The sequence below is a fragment of the Sus scrofa genome, chromosome 1, assembly GCF_000003025.6.
Source record: "Sus scrofa isolate TJ Tabasco breed Duroc chromosome 1, Sscrofa11.1, whole genome shotgun sequence".
NCBI classification, from domain to species: Eukaryota; Metazoa; Chordata; class Mammalia; order Artiodactyla; family Suidae; genus Sus; species Sus scrofa.
The window spans coordinates 194,373,982-194,394,175 of NC_010443.5; the positions used below are offsets into that span (position 1 = coordinate 194,373,982).

Genomic DNA, 20,194 nt, shown 5'->3' on the forward strand with positions numbered 1-20,194 from the left:
CTCCAATTTGAATTTTAATTAAAGATAAAAATTTCAAAATCCATCCTTAATGCCTTTATAATCAAGGCATTCCAATAATACAATTTGTTTTTATTTTTATTTTTAAATGATTTTTATTTTTTCCATTATAGTTGGTTACAGTGTTCTGTCAATTTAATACAATTTGTTTTTAGAAAACCTGTTGGGGAGTTCCCGTCGTGGTGCAGTAGAAATGAATCCAGCTAGGAATCATGAGATTGCAGATTCGATCCCTGGCCTCACTCAGTGAGTTAAGGATCCGGCATTGTCGTGAACTGTGGTGTAGGTCACAGATGCGGCTCGGATCCTGTGTTGCTGTGGCTGTGGATTAGAAGCAGGACACCTGAAATATGCTATAATTTGAGGGAAAAAAAAAAAAAAACCTGCTAGGAGCTGACAGTTGTCTTGAATGCTAGTCTCAGTAAATCACTAGCCTCATTAGTTCTATTTACTGATTGGGATAAATGAAAAGGGACATTTCCAGATTTAATACATAATAAATCTTTATTGAACTTATGATATGACAGCCTTAGCAATGCCAGATTTGAGCCACATCTACATCCTATGCTGCAGCTCACAGCAATGTCAGATCCTTAATCCACTGAGTAAGGCCAGGGATTGAACCCGCATCCTCATGGATACTAGTCGGACTTTTAACTCACTGAGCCACAACAGGAACTCCCAGCCATAAAATTTAAATAAAAAATAAAGCAACAGTTTCTGTCTTAATGGTCAAAATCCCACGCTTATTCCCCAAGACTTGTGCTATTAATTACAAGGTGGGGAAGTAAGATAGCAAACAAAGGCAACATATAGTAAAATTGTTTGGCAGTTAGGTGTATAACACATGAGGAATAAAGATTTGTGGAGTTCCTGTTGTGGCTCAGTGGTAATGAACTGGACTAGTAGCCATGAGGATGTGGGTTTGATCCCTGTCCACACTAAGTGGGTTAAGGATTCAGCATTGCTATGAACTGTGGTGTAGGTTACAGACGCAGCCTGGATCCTGCATTGCTGTGCCAGCTGATTTGATTCCTAGTCTGGGAAGTTCCATATGCCTGCGGGTGAGCCCCTAAAAAGCAAAAAATAAAAAAACAAAAAAGGATTTGACAGTTACATAATTTGACCATATCTGAAAGTACAGTCAGATTTTTTTGGTTCACTTGTGGGATCTTTGTCTAATTACAGTAAAAACTTATGAAATGATGCCTAATTAATAATTGGAAATGCAAATTAAAAATCAAGTAATACCAAAAACTAATGGAATGAAAATTTCTATAAACATTTTGGAAATTTTTTATTGTTTTCTTTTTTGTATGGTTTTGTTTTTTGTTTTTTAGGGCTGCACCCACAGCATATGGAGGTTCCCAGGCTAGGAGTCGATTTAGAGTTACAGCTGCCAGCCTACGCCACAGCCACAGCAACAGCAACAGCAACATGGGATCTGAGCCATGTTGGCAACCTACACCACGTCAGCAACCTACATCACAGGTATTGGTCATGCCAGATCCTTACCCCACTGAGCAAGGTGAGGGATTGAACCTGTATCCTCATAGATCCTAGGTGGGTTCATTAACTGCTAAGCCATAAAGGGAACTCTGTTTTTGTCTTCTTTGTTTTTTTTCTTTTTAGGGCTGCACCTACAGCATATGGAAATTCCCAGGCTCGGGCTTGAATCAGAGCCATAGCTTCTAGCCTACACAACAGCCACACCAATGTGGGATCCAAGCTGTGTCTGCGACTTACACCACAGCTCACAGCAACATAGGATCCTTAACCCACTGAGCAAGGCCAGGGATTGAACCTGCATCCTCATGGATACTAGTCAGGTTCTTAACCCACTGAGCCACAAGGGAACTCCTTTATTGTATTTTAAAATTGAACATACACATATCCTACAATTCTACCATTCCATTCCTAGGCATATGTCTGAAAGAAACTTTTGTAGACTCACACCAGGATTATCAAAAGAAAGAACACGATAGCCTTGTTCATAATATTACTGGTTGGCCTAAATATATACCAATTAAGAAAGCATTCAGGCTTAACCACAACCAGTGAACTATCCAAAGCCTGAAAACAACCTAAATGACCATCGCTAGGAAAATGGGAAAATTGTATAATTACACGTCAAAATATTACAGATTGTGTAACTACACATGATGGCTGAATCTTAAAAACTCAATGTTAAGTGTAAAAAGCAAATCAAAGGAGATGGCACACTGTCTTAACATTTTTTAAAGCTCAAAGAGAAGCAAAACTAGGTAATTTTTTTTTTTTGGAGATATGTGATAAAACAGTTTTTAAAAGCAGCGATTTATTCAGCCAATACCCAAGTTTCTGTGCAGAGTGATAGAACTAGGAAACAGAGTAACAATAGATTCAGAGTACCAGTAATATTATAGTTCTTTTTCTGGGTAGTGATATTTGTTTTATAATTTTATATATACACTACATATCTTTTTCTATGTATCTGATATTACATAATAAAAACTTTAGGACAGAAAAACATTAATTAAGCAACTAGCCTGTTGCTTAACTGTATTGAGTGCTGTTGAGAAGTAACCATCGTTTTTGCCAGCATAAAGGTCATTAATATTCATGAAAAGAGTGGTTTCAGTATAGTGATGAGTTTAGGAAAAAATAGGAAGTAAGGAAGTGGAGGCAGTGAATATAAGCAACTCTTCTGATGAATTCTTTTAGTGACAGAGTAGATAATAGAGATTGTGTATGTCAGGAATGATTCAGAAAGGAAAGTTTCTTTAATAATAGCTTTATTTCTTCCAGTAAACTATCTTCTATCATCTATCCAGTTGTTTGTGCCTAAAACTAGGTGTCATTTTTTTAATCCCTTTTTCTTTTCTCTCTTACATTCATATCATCACCAGTGTGGTTAGTCAACTCTGATTTTAAAATATTTTACTAAATCCATCTATGTACTTCTCTTCATATGGACTATATCTAGAATGAACCACTACCAGTAGCCTCCAGTGGTCTCCTTTCTTCCATACTTTACCCTGTAATCCAGTCTCTACACAGCAGATGGAGTGTTCTTTTACAGACAGCAGGTTTTATTACACTCCTACTTGGGAATCATTCACTAAGTGGCTCACTACCACTTTTGACCTTGTACCTAACCTACAAGGGCCCTCCCTGTGTGATCTGACCACTACCTACCTCTTTGATCTCATAGCACATCTGTCTTTCTCACTGTTTGGAGCCACACTGGATTTCTCTCACCTTGAACTCACTAGGTTCTTTTCTGCCTCAAGGCTTTGGCACTTGGTATCCCTCTACCTGGAACACTTTTCCTGTCCAAAGACAGGGCTGACTGTTTTGGAATAAGATCTCTCTGTTCAGGTGTAACCTCCTCAGACAGGTTTCCCTAATCACTCTAATAAGGTCTTTGATCATATCCTATTGTCTTGTGTTAGCGTCTCCATAACACAACCTGCCATTGTAATATTTATCTATATTTTTACTCACGAGGTTACTGTCTCATCATCCCCACTAAAATGTAAGCTCTATGGCAGTAAAAATCTTCTGTTTTTTGTTTTTCTTTCTTTCTTTCTTTCTTTTTTTTTTTTAGGGCTGCACCCGCAGCATGTGGAGGTTCCCAGGCTAGGGGTCTAATCGGGGCAGCCACGGAAACACCAGATCCGAGCCACGTCTCCAACCTATACCACAGCTCACGGGCAACGTGGGATCATTAACCCATGAGTGAGGCCAGGGTTCCTAGTCGGATTCATTTCTGCTGTGCCACGATGGGAACTCTGGAATCTTCTTATTTTTTAAGCAATGTATCCTCAGCCCCTAAAATAGTGTCAGGCACACGTAGGTCCTCAGTAAGTATTTGTTCAGTGAATAAATGAATGAATGGGAAAAGGAAAAATAGGCTTTGTATCCTCTTGAATTACATGATTATTTGATTAAATGCATGAAGATGAAATCTTTGAAAAATAAGTACAGTTGATCCTTAATTAACATGGAGGTCACCTAGCACAGTCAAAAATCAACCTACAACTGTAGTCTCCTCTCCATATGCTTAGTTCCTCCATATTCGCAGTTCCTCCAGATCAGGGGTTGTGCATCCTCAGATTCAACCCACCAGGGACCATAGTCCTCCACATAGTTCAAATCTGGTTGTTCAAGGGTCAGCTGCATATTGTTTTTCCCAGAAATACAACTACATAGTTTAAGCATAATTTATTGTTTAGGATTTGAATATAAATTGGTATATAGAATATATATATATTAATTTGTAAAAGGGAAGAACTATAAAAATAATGATTATTATCAAGAAATCTTTTTATATTAGAACAGTTTTAGCATGTATTATATGTGTTACTAGAGTTTAAGGATGTAACATACTTTAAAAATTTTTATTTATTAACATTTATAATGTGAATATATGTATTTCTTTCAATGCCAAAAATAGTATTATACTAAATAACCCCAATTTTCTCTTTTCTCAGGATGTCATTGCTGGATTCCTATATACCATTTTAATATTAGCTATCTTCTATCCATTTGTGGACCTGATTGACAACTTCAACCAAACTCACAAATATGCTCCTCTAATAATCATCGGGCTTCATTTAGCATTGGGGATCTTTTCTTTCACTCTTGACACCTGGAGTACATCCCGTGGAGACACAGCTGAGATTCTAGGAAGTGGTGCTGGAATTGCATGTGGATCTCATTTTACCTATAAAATGGGTCTAACATTAGATCCACCTCTGGATATTTTACCTTTAGCTAGGCCCCCCATTTCTGTGACTCTTCTGGGAAAAGCCATATTGCGGATCCTCATAGGGATGGTATTTGTACTAGTAGTCAGAGATATAATGAAAAGGATCACTATTCCCTTAGCCTGTAAAATCTTCAATATACCATGTGATGATGTTCGAAAAGCAAGACAGCACATGGAAGTTGAACTTCCTTATCGGTATATTACCTATGGAATGGTCGGTTTCTCTATCACATTTTTGGTTCCTTACTTATTTTTCTTTATTGGTATCTCTTGATGGAGAAATACTGTTTATAATAATAAAGGAAGGTATCAGTTACTGATATCTAGAACTATATTCTAGTTAAAAGCCAAATCAGAGTTAGGCTTTTGCAGGAATTTAACTTAAATAACTATTTAAGTAAATTCACAAGAGTCAGTGCATTTTATCATTGCACATCCAGTTATTGTTTTGGGTGAGCTGAGCTATTTCAACACTGAAAAAATGATTAAGTATCCACTTGGAATGCTCATGTAATATTTGGAGAGTTTTGTGCTGTTATGGATTCAAGTTATATATAATATATATTAAAGATATAATATATAATTATGTCATCTAATATATGTTATATATAAAATAATATACCTAAGTTTTTTCTAACCTTGGGAGTGTATTATAAAATCAAAAATAATATGCAAACAGTTGTGCCTGTGTATTTGGACTTAATACAGGTATGTTATTAACAGATATATTTAATGTTTATCTACTATGGGAGCCTTTTCCCAATCAAACTGCTAATTACTAGACCAGAATTCATATTTTACCACATTGATTTACTGCCTCCTTTTACACTGCCATCACCTTTCATGTTACCCATGATGTTGAACATGGGAGGCATTTTTAATGGACCAAATTTTCAGAAAAATTAGTTTTTGGATTTCCCCCACCCCCACCCAGTTCTGTACACTGTGTTGAATGTACTTTGTTTGCAGTTGTTGTGCATATTAGTTTAATAAATCAGGTACTGAATTTTATTGCTTGCTAATTGTGCCTTTCTGTTGCTGAATTAAATGCCATGTATACTGTGATATTAAAAATGAGACGCAAACTTTATTTTCAGTTACATATAATCAGACAAATATTTAAAAAAAATATCTGTCAAGCTAACAGGGCTACAAGTAAACCATCTTCAATTCTTTAGCCTTTGTTTAGAAAGAAATGTGGAATGGGCTAAACTTTCTCACTTATTGGGAACCTAAATGGATAAATATTTCCATTTTTGTAGGTATTTTTCTGTGCATTGTAAGTTATAGGAACAAGATATATTTTTGGTAAATTGTCTTGATCATTTATACTGCTGGTAGATATTTCCAATGAATGGAAATTCTTGAACTTTGTAGATGGACAATGCACATGTTTCATATGTAAACAAACCATTTTTCTAAATTATTTAGAAAGGATTGGATTTAGCAGTGTTAACTTTTAATACCCATTAATTAGATACTTAAGATAAATTATAAAATTTAAAAGTATCAGTACTTTAGAGGCTATTGTTGTTTTCACCTTTTTATTTTCATGGTGGAAAATTTGAGTGTAAGTATTAAGCTATTCTTTATTCTGTCTGTGCCTTTATATTTTGAAGTGTAACTGTAATTAGGTTAACATTAAGTTTATTTGTAGTCAGTTTTCCATAAAGAAGAGAATTAACTTTCCATGTAAATGAGCATCAGGTATGGAATTACTGACTTAGTGCAATATCTGTCTGATTATCCAGAGGTATCAACTTAAGATGTTTCTATTTTGGGCAGCATAACTATTTGAGCTCATATTTTTATAATTCTGATTAAAAATTTAGGGACATGGTAATTTTTACCAATAGTGCATCTGATAGTTTTAAGTAAATTTTAGACCATTACCTATTAGCTAAAATGAAACCAAGGCACTTAGGGACATATTGGTACGTTGGAAAATATGCGAGGAACTTTTCTTCCGAATGTGTTTAATGAATCGAATTTTAGGGAACATTTCCCATAATTTGGGGTATATGCTCTCTTATTAATTTTTATACCTAGCTTAAAAGGTATTTGAAACTATTCCATTTCTTTGTGATTTATTATTTTCTGTCCAATGATAGTTCCATGCTAAATGTATTTTGAAATAAAAGCCAAATTCAAGACTGAAGGGTGTTTTGTCTTCTCTGCATTTGTTTCCATATTATCTGGTAGAAATTTATAAATATCTAGGATTTTCACTCTAGCAGTCTTTTCCTGTGAAGCATTTTATTCAAAGTAAATACTGTTTTTAGTAAGAGAAGACACTGAAGAAATTCTTTAAGGTTCAGATGGACTTTGGGCTCTCTTTATGACCATTCTGACATTGTACTTTTAGTGAAAAGTGTCATAACTTTATTTTAAAAACTTATGCATAGGAGTTCCCATTGTGGTTTAGTGGGTTAAGAACCTGACTAGTATCCACGAGGATGTGGGTTCAATCCCCAGCTTTGCTTAGTGGGTTAAGGATCCAGCATGGCTGCAAGATGCAGCATAGGTCACAGGGGCAGCTCAGATCTGGCATGGCTGAGGCAAAGGCTGGCAGCTAAGGCTCTGATTCCACCCCTGGCCTGGGAACTTCTGTATGCCACAGGCATGGCCCTAAAAAAAAAAAAGAAAACAAAAATTATGCATAAAATACGTTTCAGGAGTTCCCACTGTGGCACAACAGCATCAATAGCGTTTCTGGAGCACAGGGATGCACATTTGCTCCCTGGCCTGTCAGCAGGTTAAGGGTTCAGAATTGCTGCAGCTGCAGAGAAAGTTCCAACTGCAATTCTGATCTGATCCCTGGCCCAGGAGCTCCAGGGTGGCCAAAAACAAAAATAAAAACAAAAAAACAAATTTCAGTAAAATCCACAACTAATAGTATGGTAGGTAGTTGAATAACCACTGATTCAAGGATTAATCATATTTTTAAGCAGAATAAACATGTAGACATTTCATTTGTAATTTCAAAGTGCCGTGACAAGAGTCCCCTCATGACTTAGCAGGTTGAAGGATCTGGCGTTGTCACTGCTGTGGCTCAGGTTTGATCCCTGTCACATGCTGCAGGCACAGACAAAACAAAAAAACAAGTGCCATGACATGTAAACTGCAAAAGCTAGGGCTGCCAGAACTCTTATAGACCTATTATAAAGCGGTACTACTAGAATAGATTTACATAATTATTTTAACTTTATTTACTAGCATCCTTTAAAAGTAATGTTTATTAAATGACTTTCAAATACAACATAAAAAATTCAGTGATATGAATATAAGTTAAAGGCAGGTTTTCACAAAGCAATAATACTAGAATTTTTTATTTTCAGTAAAAGTGGTGCAAAATCACACAATTTTATACAGCAAAGATGTTTTTGTTGTGAAAGCAATTTCATTCTAACAAAGAATTGTTTACTCTAGATTTAAAACCAAAGAATTTAATCTCAACATCAGTAAGGGTCAGCTCTTTAAATTCAACTTTATAGTTAAATTAAGTTTTTGTTTTTTGCTTTTTAGGGCCACATAAGGAAGTTCCCAGGCTAGGGGTCTAATCGGAGCTGCAGCTGCTGGCCTACACCACAGCCACAAGAAGAGACTTCAGCTGCATCTGTGACCAATGCTGCAGCTTGCCTCAACCCACTGAGGAAGGCCAGGAATCAATCCTGCATCTTCTCAGACAATGTAAGGTCATCAACCCGTGGAGCCGCAATGGGAACTCCAAATTAGTTTTCCTGAAGGCAGTTTTTTATTTTGAGAAAGGAAGGAGGCAACAGTTTGATTTTTTTTTTTTTTTCCACCCATGGCACATAGAAATTCCAGCCAGGGATTGAATCTGAGCCACAGTAGCCAAGTGAGCCACAGCAGTGACAATGCTGGATTCTTAACCACTGAGCCACAGGGGAACTCCCAAGAGGCAATGGTTTGAAAAGAGTAATTGGATGTTGTGAATATTATTATCCTGATTATTTTGCCAAATTTTGGTCATGTCCTTCTATTTTCTTTTTTAGTATACATAAGTTAAAAAAAAAACATTTAAACTTGAATTTTAACTTTTACACAGATTTTAACGGTGGTTAAATAAGCTATAAATAGCTCAAAAACAAGTTTTAACATAATAATTATAAAGGATGTTTTAGAAAACTCTTTATTTTTAGGCACACCAGACCACTGCAAACCTTCATAAACAAAGCATGCCTGCCTTGTGAGACACACAGAAGAAAAAAATTCAAAGAAACATAAAAGTAATATTTACTTTAAAAAAATTTTTTTTTTGTCTTCTTAGGGCCTCACCTAGGGCATATGGAGGTTCCCAGGCTAGGGGTCGAGTCAGAGGTGTAGCTGCCGGCCTACACTACAGCCACAGCATCTGTCACCTACACCACAGCTCAGAGCAATGCTGGATCCTTAATCCACTGAGTGAGGCAAGGGATTGAACCTACCTTTGCATGGATACTGGTCAGATTTGCTTTCACTAAGACATGGATACTCCAATGAAATTATTTATAGAAATAAACACTAACTTTTGAGCCTCAACTATCCGATATCTCCTAATTTATCCTTTCAGCATGTTCAGTCTTGGTGCATTTTCCATGGATGTCTAAAAAGCCCAGCCCCTATAATGTAAGGAAAAGGACAGGACAAAAATCTAATATGTGCATTTGTGTGTTTTCTTTTTTGTCTTTTCCAGGGCCACACCAGGAGCATATGGAGGTTCCCAGGCTAGGGGTCCAGTCAGAGCTGTTGCTACCAGCCTATGCTAGAGCCACAGCAACGCGGGATCCAAGCCATGTCTGCGATCTATACCATAGCTCACAGCAATGCCAGATCCTTAACTCACTTAGCAAGGCCAGGGATCAAACCCGCAACCTCATGGTTCCTAGTCGGATTCATTAACCACTGAACCACAATGGGAACTCTGAATTCTCTTTTTAAAAAAATAATTATTACACTAATATCTTCAGATTTGAGGCTTATCCCTTGTCCTAAATTAGAGGTTCTCATGAATGTAATCCATTGTAACCCATACCACAAATTGTATGTATTTATGTATTATTCCTTTTTAAATTTCCTATCTTTATCTCCGTGATGCAAGCTCCATTAGGAAACTGGTTGTGCCTTTGTTTACTTGTGATCTCTGGGTCAGAGCAAGTATTCAGTAATATGTATGGAATGAATACTCAGTCCCAGGACAGGTTTCAGTACGTGCATTTTTCCAGGCAAAAACTCTAAAATCAGATTCTCAGATCAGTGATCTAAAAAAGTTAAAAAATTATGTAAAAATCTACCTGTACTTCTTGTTCTAGCTGTTTTAAAAGTTCAGGTTGTGAATAAGTGCTTCCAGTTCATCTAGTAAGAATTTTGTGAAGATGGCGAGGTAGAAGGATTGGAGCTCACCTTCCTCATAAAAGGAAAAAAATTAACCAATTGCTGAACAACCTTCAACAAAATAGACTGGAAACTACCAAAAAAGATAACCTACTCCAGAAGACAAAGAGGAGCCCACAAGACTGTAGGAGGGGCAATTATGCGATAGAAGCAAGCCCACACCCCTCATGTGGGCAGCCCACAGACTGGAAAGTAACTGTATCACAGAGACTTACCTACTTGAGTGAGAGTTCTGAGTCTCATGTCAGGTTCCCACGCCTGGGAATCTGGCATTGGGAGGAAGAGCCCCTGGATCATTTGGTGTTGAGGGCCAACGGGGCTTGTGCACAGGAACTCCATAGAACTGGGGGAAATGGAGAATCCATTCTTGAAAGGGACACACAGGGTTTCATGTGCACTGGGTTCCAGGATAAAGCAGACTCTCCATAGGAATCTGGGTCAGACCTGCCTGCAGTTCTTGGAGGATCTCCTAGGAAAATGGGGTAACTGTGGCTCGTGGGAGAAGGACTTTTGAGACAAAGGTCTGGGGAATAATCATTAGCATGTGCTCCTCCAGAGGTGGCCATTTTGGAAAAATATGGCCCCATCCATCAAGGCTGAGAAGTCCCACACCAACACAACACACAGCCCCCACCCATCAGCAAACAGGCTTCCTAAAGACCCCCAGGCACACAGCTGCCTTTAATCACACCCAGAGACAAAGCCCCACCCACCAGAGGGATAATCATCTCCATGTACCAGGGGGCAGGCACCAATCCCTCCCATCAGGAAGCCCCCATACCAGCTTCAGCCACAAGGAAGGCAGACATCAGAAGTGAGAGAGGCTACAACTCAATTCTCTACAAAAAGGAGACCACACCAAAAATGTATACAAAATGAAAAGCCAGAGAATTATGACTCGGATAAAGGAATAAGAAAAAAAAATTAGCTAAGTGATCTTGAGATTACCAACTTTTATGAAAGACTTTAGACTGATGATAGATGATTCAAGATCTTGGAAATAAACCAGAGGCAAAGATTGATAAATTACAAGAAACACTGAGCTAAGAAATAGAAGATTTAAGGATTAAGCAAGCATAGATACAAAATACAATAACTGAAATAAAAATTTCACTAGAAGCAACCAACAGCAGAATATCGGAGACAGAAGAATGAATAAGCAAGGTAGAAGATAGACTATTGGAAATCACTGATGAGAAAAGAAGACAGTCCAAGAGAACTCTGGGACAACATTAAATGCACCAACATCCATACTATAGAGGTGCCAGAGGATAAGAGAGAGAGAAAGGGCCAGAGAAAATATCTGAAGAGATAATAGCTGAAAACTTTCCTAGCATGGGAAAAGATCACTCACTCAAATCCAGGAAGCACAACAAATACCATGTAAAATAAACCCAAGGAGGAACACCCCAAGACACATATTAACCAAACTGACCAAAATTAAAGATAAAGAAAATCTTGAGAGCATCTAGGGAAAAGAAACAAATACCATTCAAGGGAACCCTGATAAGGCTATGGGCTGATTTTTCAGCAGAACCTTTGCAGGCCAGAAGGGAGTGGCATGATATATTTAACGTGATGAAAGGAAAAAACCTCCAACCAAGATTACTTGACCCCCCCAAGGCTCCCATTCAGATTTGAAGGAGAAATCAAAAGCTTTACAGATAAGCAAAAGCTAAGAGAATTCAGCACCACTAAAGCAGCTTTACAACGAATACTAAAGGAACTTCTCTAGGCAGAAAAGGCCATAACTAGAAACAAAAATATTACAAATGACAAGGCTCACCAGGAAAGGAATACATATAGTAAAGGTAGGAAAACATCCATACACAAATATGCTACCAAAACTAGAAATCATGCGAAGAAGAAGGTACAAATGCAAGATACTGGAGATGCCCTTGCAATTAAGAGGCCAGCAACTTTTTTCCTCTTTAGGGCTGCACCCATGGCATATGGAAGTTCCTAGGCTAGGGGTCCAATCAGAGCTGTAGCTGCCGGCCTATACTACAGCCATAGCAATTCCAGATTCAAGCCACATCAGCTCATGGCAACACCAGATACTTAACCCACTGAGCAAGGCCAGGGATTGAACCTGCATACTAACTGGGTTTGTTACCACTGAGCCACAAAAGGAACTCCAAGAGGCCAACAGTTTAAAACAATCTTGTATATATATGACTCCTACATCAAAACTTCATGGTATGCTGGAGGGGGTGTGGAGGAAAGGGAACCCTCCTGCACTGTTGGTGGGAATGTAAGCTGGTACAACGAATATGGAGATCAGTATGGAGACACCTTAGAAATCTATACATAGAACTACCATATGACCCAGCAATCCCACTCTTAGGCATATATCCAGACAAAACTTCCCTTGAGAAAGACACATGCACCTGCATGTTCATTACAGCTCTATTCATAATAGCCAAGACATGGAAACAACCCAAATGTCCATTGGCAGGTGACTGGATTAGGAAGATGTGGTATATATACACAACGGAATTCTACTCCGCCATAAAAAGATTGACATAATGTCATTTGCAGCAACATGCATGGAACTTGAGACTCTCCTACTCAGTTAATTAAGTCAGAAAGAGAAAGACAAATACCATATGATATCACTTATATCTGGAATCTAATATAAGGCACAAAGGAACCTTTCCACAGAAAAGAAAATCATAGACTTGGAGAATAGACTTGCGGTTGCCAAGGGGGAGGGGGAGGGAATGGGGTGGTTGGGGAGCTTGGAGTTAATAGATACAAACTATTGCCTTTGGAATGGATTAGCAATGAGATCCTGCTGTGTAGCACTAGGAAGTATGTCTAGTCACTTATGATGGAGCACGATAGTGTGCAAAAATAGAATGTGTACATTCTATGCTGTACAATAGAAAAAAATTGTATTGGGTAAATAACTATTAACAATAATAATAATATAAAATAATAAAACTTCATGGTAACTGCGAACCTAAAATCTACAATAGATATACACCCAAATAATAAAAAAGCATTCAAAACACAATACTAAAGTTAGTCATCAAACCACAAGAGAAGAGAAGGGAAGAAAAAAGAACAACAAAAACAAATCCAAAACAATTAATAAAATGACAATAAGAACATACATACCAATATACCTTAAGTGTAAATGGACTAAATGCCCTACCAAAAGACACAGACTGGCTGAAAGGATACAAAAATAATTCCCATATATACTCTGTGTTCAAGAGACTCACTTCAGTTCTAGGGACACATACAAACTGAAAGTGATAGGATAGAAGAAAATATTCCATTCAAACCATAATGTAAAGAAAGCTGGAGTAGCAATACTCATATCGGCCAAAAGAGACCTTAAAGTAAAGAATGTTATAAAAGACAAAGGACAATACATATTGATCAAAGGATCAATCCAAGAAGAAGATAGAACAATTGTAAATATATATGCACGCAACATAGGATCACCTCAAAATATAAGGCAACTGCTAACAACCCTAAAAGGAGAAATTGACAATAACACAATAAAAGATACCTGGAAGCAAATAACAACAAAGATACAACAATCCAAAACCTATGGGATGTAGCAAAAGCAGTTCCAAGAGGGAAGTTTAGAGCAATACAAGCCTACTTCAAGAAATAAGAAAAAGCTCAAAATAAACAATGTCACTTAAATAAACAACCTATCTTTACATCTAAAGCAGCTAGAGAGGAACAGACAAAACCCAAAGTTACCAGAACAAAAGGAATCATAAAGAAGAGCAGAAGTAAATGAAATAAAAATAAAGAGCACCATAGAAGAGACAAATGAAACTAAAAGCTAGTTCTTTGAAAATATCAACAAAATTGATAAATCCTTAGGCAGACTCATCAAGCAAAAAAGAGAGAGGACTCAATCAATTACAATCAGAAATGAAAAAGAAGTTAGAACAGACATTACAGAAATACAAAGGATCATTAGAGACTACTACAAGCAACCATATGCCAATAAAATGGACAACCTGGAAGAGATGGACAAATTTTTAGCAAAGTACAATTTTCCAAGACTAAACCAAGATGAAATAGAAAAGATGAATGGAACAAGTACTGAAATTGAAATTGTAATTTTAAAACTTCCAACAAACAAAAGTCCAGGACCAGATGGCTTCATAGGTAAATTCTACCAAACATTTAGAGAAGAGTTAGCATCTATCCTTCTGAAACTCTTCCAAAAAATTGCAGAGGAAAGAACAAACCCAAACTCATTCTATAACGCTACCATCACCTGATGAAGAAGAAGAAGGAGAAAGAAGAAAGAAGAAAGAAGAAGAAGAAGAAGAAGAAGAAGAAGAAGAAGAAGAAGAAGAGGAAGAGGAAGAAAGAAAGAAAATTAACAGGCCAATATCACTGATGAACATAGATGCAAAAATCCTCAACATAATACAAGCAAACCAAATCCAGCAATACATTACAAGGATTGTACACCATCATCAAATGGAATTTAATCCAAGGATGCAAGGATTTTTCAATATTCTCAAATCAATCAGTGTGATACACCACAATAACAAATTGAAGAATCAAAACCATATGATCCTCTCAAAAGATGCAGAAAAAGCTTTTGACAAAATCCAGTACCCATTTCTGATGAAAATCCTTCAGAAAGTGGGCATAGAGGGAACCCACCTCAACATAATACAAGCCATTTATGACAAACCCATTGCTAACATCATTGTCATTGGTGAAAAGCTGAAAGAATTCCCACTGAGATCAGGAACAAGACAAGGATGTCCACTCTTGCCACTACTAGTCAACATAGTTTTGGTGGTCCTAGCCACAGCAATCAGAGAAGAAAAAGAAATAAAAGGAATCCAAATTGGAAAGGAAGAGTAAACTATCACTGTTTGCAGAAGACATTATACTATACCTAGAAAATCCTAAAGATGCTATAGAAAATGGTTAGAACTCATCAATGAATTTGGTTAAGTCACAGGATACAAAATTAATACATAAAAATTGACTTTTTTTTATACTAACAATGAGAGATCAGAAAGAGAAATAAGGGAAACAGTCCCATTTACCATTGCATCAAAGAGAATAAAATACCTAGGAATAAACCTGCCTAAAGAGACAAAAAACCTGTATTCTGAAAAGCATATGAGGTTGCTTTTCAAAGATAAAAAGATATATCATGCTCTTGGACTAGAAGAATCAATATTGTCAAAATGACTACTACCCAAGGCAATCTACAGATTCAATGCAATCCCTATCAAATTACCAAGGACATTTTTAACAAAACTAGAACTAAGTATTTTATTTTATTTTATTTTATTTTATTTTATTTTATTTTATTTTATTTTATTTTATTTGTCTTTTTGCCTTTCCTAGGGCCGCTTCCTGTGGCATATGGAGGTTCCCAGACTAGGGGTCCAATTGGAGCTACAGCCACTGGCCGATGCCAGAGCCACAACAACACGGGATCCAAGCTGCATCTGTGACCTACACCACAGCTCATGGCAATGCTGGATCCTTAGCCTACTGAGCAAGGCCAGGGATCAAACCCACACAACCTCATGGTTCCTAGTCAGATTCGTTAACCACTGCACCATGATGGGAACTCCCTAGAACTAAGTATTTTAAAGTTTGTTTGGAAGCACAAAAGACCCAGAATAACTAAAGCCATCCTGAGAAAGAATAGTGGAGCTGGAGGAATCAGGCTCCCGGACTTCAGACTATACTACAAAGCTACAGTCATCAAAACCATATGGTTCTGGCACAGAAATACAGATCAGTTTAATAGGACAGAAAGCCCAGAATTAAACCCATACACAACAGTCAACTCATATATGACAAAGAAGGCAAAAATATACAATGGACAAGACAGTCCCTTCAATAAGTGGTGCTGAGAAACCTTGACAGCTACACGTACAAGAATGAAATTAGAATACTCCCTAGTAGTTCCCATTGTGGTGCAGCAGAAACAAATCTGACTAGGAACCATGAGGTTGCAGGTTTGATCCCTGGCCTCACTCAGTGGGTTAAGGATCTGGTGTTGCCATGAGTGTGGGGTAGGTCACAACATGGCTCGGATCCCATGCTGCTGTGGCTCTGGCATAGGCTGGCAGTTATAGCTCTGATTGGACCCCTAGCCTGTGAACCTCCATATGCCCTAAAAAGACAAAAAAAAAAAAAAAAAAAAAGAATACTCCGTAATACCACACACAAAAATAAACTCAAAATGGATTAAAGACCTAAGTATAAGACCAGATACATATAAAACTCTTAGAGGAAAACATAGGCTGAACACTCTCTGATGTAAACCACAGCAATATCTTCTGAGATCCACCTCCTAGAATAATGGCAATAAAAACAAAAATAAACAAATGGGACCCAATTAAACTCTAAAGTTTTTACAGGGAAAAGGAAACTCTAAATGAAAAGACAACCCACAGAATAGGAGAAAATATTTGCAAACAAAGCAACTGACAAGGGTTAATCTCCAAAATATATAAACACCTCTAGCAGCTCAATACCAAAAAAAATCAAATGACCCCATCAAAAAATTGGCTGAAAATCTAAACTAACAATTCTCCAAGAAGACATATAGATGAAAAGATGTTCAACATCACTAATTATTGGAAAAATGCAAATCAAAACTAATACGAGGTATTGCTTTACACCAGCTAGAATGGCCATCATCAGAAGTCTAAAAACAATAAATGCTGTCGAGGGTGTGCAGAAAAGGGAGCCCTCTTACACTGTTGTTGGGAATGTAAATTGGTGCAACCACTATGGAGAACAGTATGGAGTGTACTCAAAAAACTAAAAATAGAATTACCATTTGATTCAGCAATCCCACTCCCAGGCATTGTGACTCACAAAGATACATGTACCCCAATGTTCATGGCAGCACTATATACAGTAGCCAAGATATAGAAGCAACCTAAATGTCCATTGACAGAGGAGTAGATAAAGCAGATGTGGTACATATACACAATGGAATATTACTCAGCCATTAAAAGGAACGAAATACCGGCATTTGCAGCAACATGGATGGACATAGAAATTATTATGCTAAGTGAAGTCAGACAGTGAGACACAAATGTCATATGCTATCACTTATATGTGGAATCTAAAAAAAGGACACAACAAACTTCTTTACAGAACAGAAACTGACTCATAGATTTTGAAAAACTTATGGTTACCAAAGGAGACAGCCTGACGGGGGAAGGAATGGGCTGAGGGTTTGGGATGGAAATGCTGTACAGCTGGGTTGTGATGATGATATACAACTATAAATATAATAAAATTCACTGAGTTAAAAAATATTTTTGTCATTTTTCCTGCAAATATTTAAAAGATAATAGTTTAGGAGTTCTCTTGAAAAATTTATGGTTTCCAAATGAGACAGGTTGTGGGGGGGGAAGCGCTGGGGGTTTGACATGGAAATGCTATAAAGCTGGGTTGTGATGATCATTGCACAACTATAAATGTAATAAAATTCATTGAGTAATTAAAAATAATAAAAATTTAGGAGTTCTCTTGTGGCACAGCAGGTTAAGTATCCTCCATTGTCACTACCTTGGCTTGGATAGCTGCCATGGTGCAGGTTCAGTCACTGGCCTGGGAACTTCCAAATGCCGTTGGCACAGCCAAAAAAGAAAAAAGATAATAATTTAGATCCTGAAAGTGTGTTTTGCATGTAATAAACTACAATACCCTGTTATATAGGATGGGATTTGTATCCAAATAAGTTTTAAGATGTTACTTTATTTAGAATCAAAATCAAATAGGGAAATATTCTGCATCTATGGGGCTATAATTTTTTTTTTCCACCACCTCATACTATATGGAATTCCCCAGATAGGGAACAGATCCAAGCCATAGTCACAACCTAAGTCACAGTTGCAGCAATACTGGATCCTTAATCCACTGTACCAGGCTGGGGATCGAACCAGCATCCCAGTACTTCCAAGATGCCACCAATCCCATTGTGCCACAGTGGGAACTCCTATGGGGCTGTAACTTTAGTTTTTAGTAATAAGCTATGTAAATATGTTCCTGAGACTGTTAACTTTGTACAAGTTGATCTTTAATCTTTCACATACTCAAATATTTCACAGTCTGTGATTTTTATAACTGAAGTGATAATTAAAACGTAGATATTGTCAGTGCTTAAATGTCAACTTTTCTACTTAAGCACAATGGCTTCCCTGGATTCCAAATGTCTCCATGGCCTGTATTTACAGGATTCAACTGGGGTTCGTTACAATAAAATGCATTCTAATTTCCCTAATATTTGAAGTCTTCCGTTCCCCCACCCCACCCCCACCACCTTGCTCATAGCTGGGCTGATGAAGGGATAAAATCCACCAAATTCATTTTAAAAGACAGTGTGACTTTTGCTAATTTCTGATTAAAATGCTGTGATAATTTGGAAATAAAAAAAGAAAAAAATGGAGTTCTAGTCCCTTAACATTTTCTACTCTGCAAACTGTTTCAAATAGCTTTACAAAATAAACATTTAAAAAATATTTATTTTTTCTTGGTAGTATACAATCAATTATAAGCCTAAATATTACATTTACATCCTATATATTTTTCTATCTTTCCTTAAAATAAGTTGTATACATTTTTCAACTATGTCATATATGTTAAGGTTAACTGTAGAATTATTACAAAACATTTTAAATATATCTGGGATCTTAGATCTCATCTATGGGAGCTTCTTAAAAATTCATAAATCTCCTATAATATTATTAGCAGATAATCATGTTGAATCTTCTTAGATACTACAACTTTGATACACTGTTGAAATAAATGAACAATGAAATACATAAGTGAAGTAGAAATTTGGTAGGCTAAGAGAGGTGTGATAGGGCAGAGGATGCATTTTAGGTAGAATACATTTAGGTATCCATTTAGGTACTGGATGAATCAAAGCATGGAAATGAGGTGTGTTAGACATGTCTGGTAAACAAGTGGATTGCAGGTTGGAGCGTCAAGGTACTGGAAGGGAGAGGTAGACTGTAAAGCTGAGCAATTTCTTAAAATGTTGAGTAAACAATGGGTAGAGTGGAGGACTGCCTTTCTTCACCAGTAGAAGAGTTGCACTATTTATTGTGCACTTAGCTTGTTGATGAAATTACACCCAACCTGAAGGTAATCAAAACAATTATTTGATAGATAAGTATATATTTTTTATCAGTGATAAATGAAGAGAGTTATGTGTTCAGCTTAAAGTCTTGTTTACTTATTAGGAAGAGACATAGGACAATTTCTCCTTTTTTTTTTTTTTTTTTTTTTTTTTGTATTTTCTAGGCCTGCACCTGTGGCATATGGAGGTTCCCAGGCTAGGGGTCGAATCAGTGCTGTAGCTGCGGGCCTATGCCAGAGCCACAGCAACACGGGGTCCAAGCCACATCTGCGACCTACATCACAGCTCATGGCAATGCCAGATCCTTAACCCACTGAGCGAGGCTCAGGATCAAACCTGCAACCTCATGGTTCCTAGACGGATTGGTTTCCACTGCGCCACGATGGGAGCTCCAAGCATTTCTTATTCTTAATTCTGGATTTTCCATGAAGAAGCCAAAGGTCTTGAATTGTGGTGACAGGGGCCCTGACTGCTAGCGCTTCAGTGGTTTAGAAGAGGAGCCTCCCTGAGTAGAACTCTGAATGTAAATTTAACTCCCCCCACCCTCCAGTCCTCACTAGAAGGCTGAAAAGCAAATGACACACCCAGAACCCTGCTAACAGATCCTGAAGAAATGCAGCATGAGGACTGCAGAGTCTGTAGGCCTTTGTTCGGCAAGAAAGACTACCTTCCAGAGGCCTTCTTGGGATTTCTAGACGTGCTCTGGGAGTCATGACAGTGTTCTTCAATTTATTCCATATTCCACCATACTTGAGACTGAACTTTCTTCTGTGGGTTGAAATCAGAACTTACCACACAACTAACTAAACCCAACCACTTGAGACAGGGATTGCAGGGTGAGTACAGGAAGGGTGTTTTCTTGTGGAATCACAGAGGTGCCATAAATATGTTCTCTATATGTCAGATAA

General features: G+C 37.4%; 1 protein-coding gene across 2 annotated transcripts in view; it reads left to right on the top strand.

The window, feature by feature from the left end:
* The window catches only part of SGPP1 (sphingosine-1-phosphate phosphatase 1), a 28,940-nt gene extending 22,011 nt beyond the window's left edge, over positions 1-6,929 (top strand). For both annotated transcript variants that reach the window (XM_013993487.2, XM_003353501.4), the window contains one exon: positions 4,494-6,929. In XM_013993487.2, the coding sequence (XP_013848941.2) occupies positions 4,494-5,045 (552 nt within the window). In that variant the 3' untranslated portion in view covers positions 5,046-6,929. The remainder of the gene's footprint in view (positions 1-4,493) is intronic.